Raw genomic sequence first — 9,360 nt, 5'->3', positions numbered from 1 at the left:
CCGACTTATCTCACTCAATTGATTGCAACCAAATATTAAAAGTGACAATTTGACTTATGATTGTTAGTTTGTCCGATTGCTTCTGGTCCCTTAAAGGGTAATTTTGGTACCTTAAAATGTAATGTAATTCCTACATCGTTCACCTGATTTAGATGTAAATACAAAGTCTGCAGTTAAAGCACATCTTGATTGTTTCATTTCAAGACCATTGTGGTGGTGTACAGAGCCAACATGATCAAGATTGTCTCCAATGTCTATCTATGTATGTATGCATGCATGTATATATGTAATATAACCTTTCTCAAAGATTAATTTAGTCCAGATTAGAGCCACAGACCCCCCATTTGCTCAGATTTTGTATCTCGGATCCAAATCTCAGCGTATTTCTTTTTTTATCGTTAGCTATGATTTTGTCCAGAATTCCATAACTATCTGTATTGTAGGTGGAGAGATTACAGTGAAAAGGATGTTTCACTGTAAGAGAGAAGGGAGAAAGGGAGATTTTGAGTGCTAGAAACTAGGGGTGGGGGAAAAATCGATTCAGCATAGTATTGTGATATTTTGTGGGCAATATATCGTATCGAATGCCAAGTATCATGATATTTTATTATACAAAATGTCAAGTGCATCATGCAACATTTATGACAGGTTTTTATGACAGTGTTGGTCAGTCTGTCTGCTTGACAATCCCATTTTGCTGCAATAAAAATGATTGAAGTGAGATGAACAGACTGGAAACTTTATCTCATTAGATAAAACAGATGTTGACAAAAGTTTTTTTTTTTCCTTTGGGGACATCATTTGCAGTTGAAAAAAAGGTAATAAATCACAATATATGGCAATATCGCAATACTCAATATATCGCAATACTAGCATATCGCAGTACTATCGTATCGTGACTTCAGTATTGTGATAATATCGTATCGTGGGGCATCTGGTGATTCCCACCCCTACTAGAAACTAGCAATGACAACACCTGCCCTTGGGCGTAAGATAGGGCCCTGAAACTCCATTGAGATGCTTCAAAAGGGGTCATGACTATAATGGTACATTCATGTTCAATCATACAACAAACTGCATCATATCCTTCATGTTGGAGTGGGACGACACTCTGAAAACTAAACGGCCGATATCAGTTTAGCCCTAGTTTGTGTGATGCTTTATAGCTCAACACTTTCTCAATATCTGCTTTATCTTTACCCCCCCCCCCCCCCCCAGATGATTTCTTCACCAACTGCCAAAAGTGGACACAGACCAGGAGAGAATTGCAATTCCTAGTTTCCTTCAACCTTGCGAGGACGGTGTCCCATTTGAACTTGAGTATTCACAGTGAGCCACGGCTCCAGCAGCAGTGTTGGGAGTCAGACCTGCAGCTCACACAGGGGAACACACACGCCGCCGACGGTACATCCATCACACATACATGCAGAGAACACGGACTGATTCTGAGCCACACCAGACAAGTCAAAGACAAGGGAGACCATGGATGAGACTAAGGGAATCTGCTTCTGAATTAAGGAGCAAAATGTGTTTGTTTGTTTTTATTTATATGGCTTTGCTATTTTCCATTTGCCATCATGTCATTGTTTTCATTTTCAACTGACTTGCACACGCCGCCTATCACGGTTTTTGTAAAACAGTTGCTGTTTTTAGATCATCTTTATTCCATGTTATATCAGTGTTTGTTTATGATGGGAAATTGACCCCAAAATCCAGTATGCTAATGACATACAATAACTTGGCTGCCTCAATTCCTCTCCAAACTTATTATACCGGTAAACCCGTTTCCCAGTTTGCTGTTGTTGGCAGATTTGAGAGCAGGGAACCATTCAGCGATGACATGGAGACGTCAGCTGTTTTCGACGGGCCGTCATGTAAATACACTTTTATAATCCTGATGGTGAACGGATTGTCGTTGGTGTATACTCCCCATGCCATGGACACTGAATGTGCATAACTTATTTGCTTCATACGCTCGGTGTTCTTAATCTGGATGCTGATTTGTAATTCTTGAAAAAAGTTAAAATTGCCATGTAATTTGTAGCTACCTTTGGTGACACATTTCCTGTGGCTGTGCATATTGACTGTATTTGATGCATAGTGCATAGCGCCTCGTTACTACCGTATTAAAATGCAGTAAAACCAAAATCACGTCTGGATTGAAGTGATGTTGATGAGTCTGTGAATCATCGCTGTACTGTAGTACTATTTGTGGAGATGGTCGTCCGTCGTGTGGTCTGTCTGTAACAGCACAGCATCATTGTTTACAACGCTGCTGAGCTGATTGAAGCACCGACCCTCCCCCACCCGGCTTTGCCAACAACTCCTCCTACTTTGCAAGCAAGCTAGCAGCCAGCTAGCTGGACCTGTCTGTTCTGTCGCTGCAGAGGTGACGGGACCCAGCTGGCACAAACTAAACACCGAAGAGAACCTACTTGATGAGACTTCACCCGACAGACAGAAGGAGCTGCTTTTATAGGACATTTCTACACTGGATATTACGACGCGATGGCCAGCAGCTAGCGAGCAACCCACAAGCTAGCTGACGCTAGCTGGTTCGCTACGTTACAAAGCTAGCTAACAATCCAGCTAACGTTAGATGTCTGCAGGAGCTTCGGCGAGGAGCTGCTAACTTGCTATTTTCTCCCCTGGCCCCGTTGCCATCACTTTGACTGCGCTTGGTTTGTAGATGGAATCTGCTGTCAGTGGAAGGCTTTCCTGTGGAAATATATAGGTCACGATAGCCAGCTAACGGTATATGGGTCATAGACATCGCTGCTCATTAATTAGCTGACGTGAACAGCTGGTTAGCATGGTTAGCTGTTAGCCCTGCAGCAGAGGATTTATTAGAAGGCATTTCATACGGAAATAACGCGAACGTTGATTCACACGCGTATGAATGCCAAGTTCACATTGCACAGCCAGACCGCATGGTGTTTAGCAGCTGGTTGTAACGTTACATTTAATTGTATATTTACAGTCGTCTCTGACTGACGACTAGCCGCTTACTGTTAGCGTTAGCTGACGACGTTAATCGAGCAACTTACCTAACCAGCTAACTTAGGGCTTAGCTCGCTTACTTAAGTTAGTTAGCGGCTTGTAAGTTGGCGTTAACTGTGCGGCACAGCCAGGCTCGGCTTGCTGAATTTGTCTTGTTTTACGAACAATGCTTGAGAGTTGTAATGTATGTGTGTCTCCGTCGTAGCTGACTTATCCAGATCGTTCTGGCTACAGTGTTTGTAGCAACGTTAGCTTCTCTGAATCTTGCCCATCATCGAGTTGTGTTGTTTACATGAGTGCATGTCATGTTGGGCAGAGTCCTTGTATGTGTGCATAGCAAACTGATGTGTCATGCCGAGTGAAGGCAGAGCCGTGTTCCAGTAGCTTGGTGTAGCTCTCAGTGTGCTGGCCTGGCAGGGTTTGGAGGTGAGGTGAGGTGAGGGAGGATGGCTTTCCATGGTGCAGGCCGGCAGACAGTGTGTGGCAACTTGTTTCCGGGCTCAGAGTTGGGCCACAACAAGTATTTCTGCGTCAACTCTTCGTCCGGAGCCCCCTCCTCCACGGGCCTGAGCGCCACGCCGTGCCTGGCCGGACCCACGGCCCCGGCCGGGACGCCCCGCCACCCGACGTCTCTCGGGGGGAGCACGGGCGGCGGGGCGGCGGTGCCACAGCCCTACAGCAACCCGGCCAGTGAGGTGCCAAGCCCCGCAGAGATGGAGCCAGACCGTCCCATCGGCTATGGCGCATTTGGGGTCGTCTGGTGAGTGAACTTCCACAACACGGATCCTTCAGCCCCTCTGTTGGCAGTGTTGTAGTCCGAGTCAACAAAGTCTAGTCCGAGTCACGTCCCCATTACTTACCTGAGTCTGAGACTGAACCTGGAGTGACCTACAGAACATGAGAATCTGCATGTAGGTGGAACACATGCCTGTCCTTGCAGAAAATTGAATAATATCATAGTATCAATATGGTAAATGGTCTGCATTTATATAGCGCTTTTATCCAAATCGCTTTACAATCAGTAGGTACATTCACCCATTCATACACCGATGGCGGCAGGCTACCACACAGGGTGCTTACACTTTGGAGCAATTTGGGGTTCAGTATCTTGCCCAAGGACACTTCGACATGCAGACTGGAGGAGGCGGGAATCGAACCACCAACCTCTTTCATCCAAAATGATTAGTGGACAACCCGCTCTACCTCCTGAGCTACAGCGCCCAATATAGCAATCAATATGCCAAATTGGAGTCCGGGTAGTGTAGTGGTAGATTCCCTGCCTACACGAGGGTCGCAGGTTCGCGCACCCCGTGTTACCTCCGGCTTGGTCGAGCGTCCATACACTGTGTATAATTATTAGGGCCTATCACAAAAATAACAAAGTCTTTATCAATTAATAACTCAGGTCCTCGTCTCCAAATTCCGAGTCTGAATGCATGAATGCTCAACTCCAAGTCTGAGTCATCAGTGCTCAAGTCCAAGTCGAGTCACAAGTCCCGAACATGTGTCCAGGATGGATTGAGGAGTCGAGTGGGACTCTAATAGAACCATGTCTGTTGTACTGCAGTATGTCCGAAAATGACCGAGGCACCGCAGTAAGGCTTTAAGCATTATGTTCTTGGCCTGCCAAGCTTTCACAGGAGACTGAATCTTTGCATAGTAGCATCTTTGAGTGCACAGAGTTTGGGGACCTGGATGAAAAGCGTGTGTCTGACTAGCTGTGCTTCTCACTCACCTTTCTGCAGGTCAGTTACAGATCCTCGTGACGGGCGCAAGGTGGCTTTGAAGAAGATGCCCAATGTCTTCCAGAACCTGGTCTCCTGTAAGAGGGTCTTCAGGGAGCTGAGGATGCTGTGCTTCTTCAAACACGACAATGTAAGACTGGTCGAGACAACGGGACATGTGGTGAAGGGAGGTGTGACTGGGCCGGGGAGGGTGGGGTGGTTACAGTTTGATGAGAGGTAAGGGTTGTCACGTTACTAAGTAGGGCTGCTACGATATTTACTTTTTCCATACCGTACAAATTAGCGGAGCCAATCAAACCGTCGCGGGTAACCGGTAAGTTATAAAGTAGGGTAATTGTCCTTAAATAAAGGTTCTGGATGCATTTATTCATCTAGTATATTCTTTAGTCTATAGTCTATCTTTATTCCAATGTTGTTGTCATTAATAATAATAATAAGGGTATACCACTTTGCAACATAGCCACTGGTCGGCATTCCAGCCGACGGCAAGCGTGCATTCATGATTGAAAAACACACAACATAGGAAGTGCGGAAGGGGACAAACTCTGCAACCAAATACTGACACTTGTTGTTGGTGCTCGCCACGTGTTGCTGTCTAGGCTGTTTCTTCACTCTGGCATCAGATACTCATATCTGGCTCAGTCCTGAGCCGGTACCTCCTGTTGCCTTTCATTGCATCATAGCGTGGGATGATGACATCATAGCGTGGGATGATGACATCATAGCGTGGGATGATGAGTGGTCCTCAGATGCCATCATGCAAGATTTGTCGCGTTCCCTCGCATGGAATTGGAATTTCTTGCCACAACCGTGACACACAGCCTCATCCGAATAATTTGGCTTTCCATCTTCATCGGGCACGGGCAGAAAGGGAGTAATGTTGGGTTTCAACAAAAGATGTCTATATGGTTAAGCCGACGGTGTGGAACGAACGTTGCTGAATACAGACGACTGGTCGGACACATACACGACGGACTGTTAGCGCACGTTAGCTCAGGCAGCGGTGTATAGCCTCCCCGCTCGGCAAGTGTGACCAAACACACCTGACACTGCAGCCAGCATAACCTCACCTAGCACAACAACACACACACTTCCGTTTCCTGTCTTCAACATAAGAGCCTACAGTGCATAAATTATATAGCACCTTCATAAAAATAGCTTACACAATCATGCAAGACACGTTGGAACTCCGTCCTACAACATTATTCATAATCAATGCATTGCATTGGCAAATGTATCAGAAATGTATTTCTCTTTCATTTGTTCACCTTTATTCAGTCAGTTGTTGTTACATCAATAGAATTTAAATTAACAGCTTGTACTGAATGTTTGGGCTAAAATAGCTCCTAAATACACAAAACATTTGCATTTTAAACTTTTTATTTAATATGTATATTAAATTGCGAGTTTTCTTGCTTATAGACTAGTCGCAGATACAATTTGAGACTAGTCGGCGGGGAAATTAGTCGAAATTCCCATCCCTAGTCACTAAGTGTGTCAGACTGCTATAGCATGACTTTAGACCTGTTATGAATCAGTGGGGTTTTGTAATATTCGGGCTAAAAACAGAAGCTCAGACCACGTACGTACGTGTCTTGTTTATTTACAAAATTCACACTGTTTTGAATGGCGCGTTACCCCCAGTTCCAGGTCCCTTCTGCCTCCCGTCAAGAGTAACATTAGTTCCAGGTCCCTTCTGCCTCCCGTCAAGAGTAACATTACAAATCTGTTTGGAGACCAATAATAAGGAAAACAAACGTGCACATTTACATCAAAACAGTCAACATCAGATGTCTTTTCTTTAATCTGGTCCAAACGTTTTTCAATAAAAAGTGAAAGGACACAGATAATGGTTTATAGTGGGACTTTCCATGTCTGCCCATTCACTTTATTTGAACAGGTTTAGATGACGGTAAGAAAGGCAGATGTAGTGAGCAAGATGGATGATTTAATATTGCATAGCTCTGACATCACTATAGTGAACACAACACAAAGAACACTTCTGAGCCCTGTACTACGAAACTAGTTTAACAGATCCGCGATAAGTCCCTTTGATCTGGTTTGACTGAACAGGATCAAAGCTATCTAGTTAACTGATACTACGACGCTGGTTTTTTACTAGGTAAGTGGACCTGGGATCTGCCTGTGCACGCGCACGTTTTTCGCTCGTGCACAGGCGCGCGTCCACGCGAAAGAGGTGCGCTAGCCAATGACATTATGAACAGCTGAGTTGATCCACGCCCACACCCATTTCCACACCCATTTCCTCGTTCCATGAAAGCGCAGTGCATGATCAGAGTTTTAGCGGATATTTAATGTATCCGCGATTTAATGTCAGAATGAAAATCCGCGTTGGATAGTCTGCTGAAGGGCTGTCTAAAGCAGCAGCTTGTATTCACATCAGTCATTTGATTTACTTCGATCAGCGATTTCTGTCTGATACAGCTGCATACATTGATACAGCAGCAATGTAAATGTGTAATCTCAGTCTATACATTTCCACAATCTGTAAGCCTATTTAGACCATAGATTTAGAAACGCATGCTCAATGAATAATGATCTCTATCACTCATGTGTGTGGTTGCACTGATCGAATAATTCATATATAAAATAGCCTAGTATAAAGCCTAATAGCCTACTATAAAAGAGAAAACTGCTGAACTGAATTGAGACGATGCGGGCATACTTATCATTGATAAAAACTAGCCTATTTTTGCTCATATATTGGCATACAGCCTACAGGACACAGTTCCAGCTGAAAGATGCAAGAATAGCCTGCATATTTAGTATTGGGGCTATCCCATTTATCCCATATCTATATTATATGTATAGGCTTTTCTGGCATGTAGGAGAATATCACCCTCACTCCATTTGAGGGTCCATTCATGATATGCACCGCGGTGATTAATAGTGATCATATTTCTCCACGCATCGTTGAGCTGTTAAGACATAAAGTGGTAAGTAGGCTTAATTTAATTATGTAGCCTACAGAGCCACAAATGTTTTTCTTGTTATATTCTCAGTTGACTGCAATCTATTTTTCATATGGCGATCTTATATGAACGGTGAGTGACTCCAGAGAGCCGATTATATGGGTCTGTCATGGATTTTGATCTTATCCTCTGAAGCTAACCTGGTCGCGACCAGGTTAGCTTTGCAGCGTCAGTTGCCATGGTGATTGAAAGTTAACTTGCTTTGTAGTACGGCTAAACCAGGTTTAAACTCAAACTTACTCGGATAAGGCATTAAACTAGCTTCGTAGTACAGGCTACTGGTATGATGAGTGTTTTATTATCACTATAGTGAACACAACACAAAGAACACTTCTGATATGATCAGTGTTTTAGTAAAGTATCACTCAATATAAAAAATAAAGGCTCTGATAGAACTGAAAGCCTATGGCTGCTTATTCTGCAGCTAAAACACAATGACAAAAGCCATAGTAATTTAGACTCAGGTGTGCATAAACTACAGGTTAAGAACTTCTTTTTTAAATACAAAAATATGAAATTATCGCTTATCAGTCAGGAGAAGCAGATGTCGGTTATCTTATCGCCCACCCCCCCAGTCTAATTCCACCCTATCTGAAGCACATAAGGGGGGAATTCCCCCCCAGTTCGAAAAGTGAGTTTTAGGCCCTGCATCAACACTGGAATAAAGATAGACTATAGACTTATATAAAGAATGTAGTAGATTAATAAATGCACCCAAAACATTTATTTAAAGACAATTACCCTACTACATATCTATATATATATGTGTGTGTGTGTGTGCATATATATTTCGGTTACCACGACAGCTTGATTGGCTTCGCTAATTTGTGCGGTATGGAAAAAGTCAATATCGCAGCAGCCCTATTTGCAATTGAGTATTGTATCCGTTGCAAATTTTTACTATTGACATTTATCGATACTTTTGACAACCTTATTTGGCAGAGAAGGACAAAGGATTGTGGGTTTTCTCTGTTCGTCTGTTGACGTCTTCGTCTTCTGTCCACCCAGGTGTTGTCGGCGCTGGACATTCTGCAGCCTCCGCAGATTGACTGCTTTGAGGAAATGTATCCTTAAAACACAGACGCATTCAGCTGCTCAACATGATGCCACATGTCCCTCTCATCTTGATGCACTGTGGTGTCTACATGTCACAGGTTCAGACAGTCTGTCACATGTCCCTCTCATCTTGATGCACTGTGGTGTCTACATGTCACAGGTTCAGACAGTCTGTCACATGTCCCTCTCATCTTGATGTACTGTGGTGTCTACATGTCACAGGTTCAGACAGTGTCACATGTCCCTCTCATCTTGATGTACTGTGGTGTCTACATGTCACAGGTTCAGACAGTCTGTCACATGTCCCTCTCATCTTGATGCACTGTGGTGTCTATGTCACAGGTTCAGACAGTCTGTCACATGTCCCTCTCATCTTGATGTACTGTGGTGTCTACATGTCACAGGTTCAGACAGTGTCACATGTCCCTCTCATCTTGATGTACTGTGGTGTCTACATGTCACAGGTTCAGACAGTCTGTCACATGTCCCTCTCATCTTGATGTACTGTGGTGTCTACATGTCACAGGTTCAGACAGTCTGTCACATGTCCCTCTCATCTTGATGTA

General features: G+C 43.9%; 1 protein-coding gene across 1 annotated transcript in view; it reads left to right on the top strand.

The window, feature by feature from the left end:
- Positions 1–3,446: 3,446 nt before the first annotated feature.
- The window catches only part of nlk1 (nemo-like kinase, type 1), a gene marked incomplete at its 5' end in the record, with an annotated part of 29,969 nt that continues 24,055 nt past the window's right edge, over positions 3,447–9,360 (top strand). Inside the window, 3 exons of the mRNA XM_083649447.1 lie at positions 3,447–3,760; positions 4,746–4,875; positions 8,747–8,802. Coding sequence (XP_083505573.1) covers positions 3,447–3,760; positions 4,746–4,875; positions 8,747–8,802 — 500 coding nt within the window. The remainder of the gene's footprint in view (positions 3,761–4,745; positions 4,876–8,746; positions 8,803–9,360) is intronic.

Source organism: Poromitra crassiceps, assembly GCF_964638095.1.
Source record: "Poromitra crassiceps genome assembly, chromosome: 13".
Classification (NCBI taxonomy): Eukaryota; Metazoa; Chordata; class Actinopteri; order Beryciformes; family Melamphaidae; genus Poromitra; species Poromitra crassiceps.
Note: the sequence above shows the minus strand (reverse complement) of the source record. Positions and strands in the feature narration are given on the sequence as shown.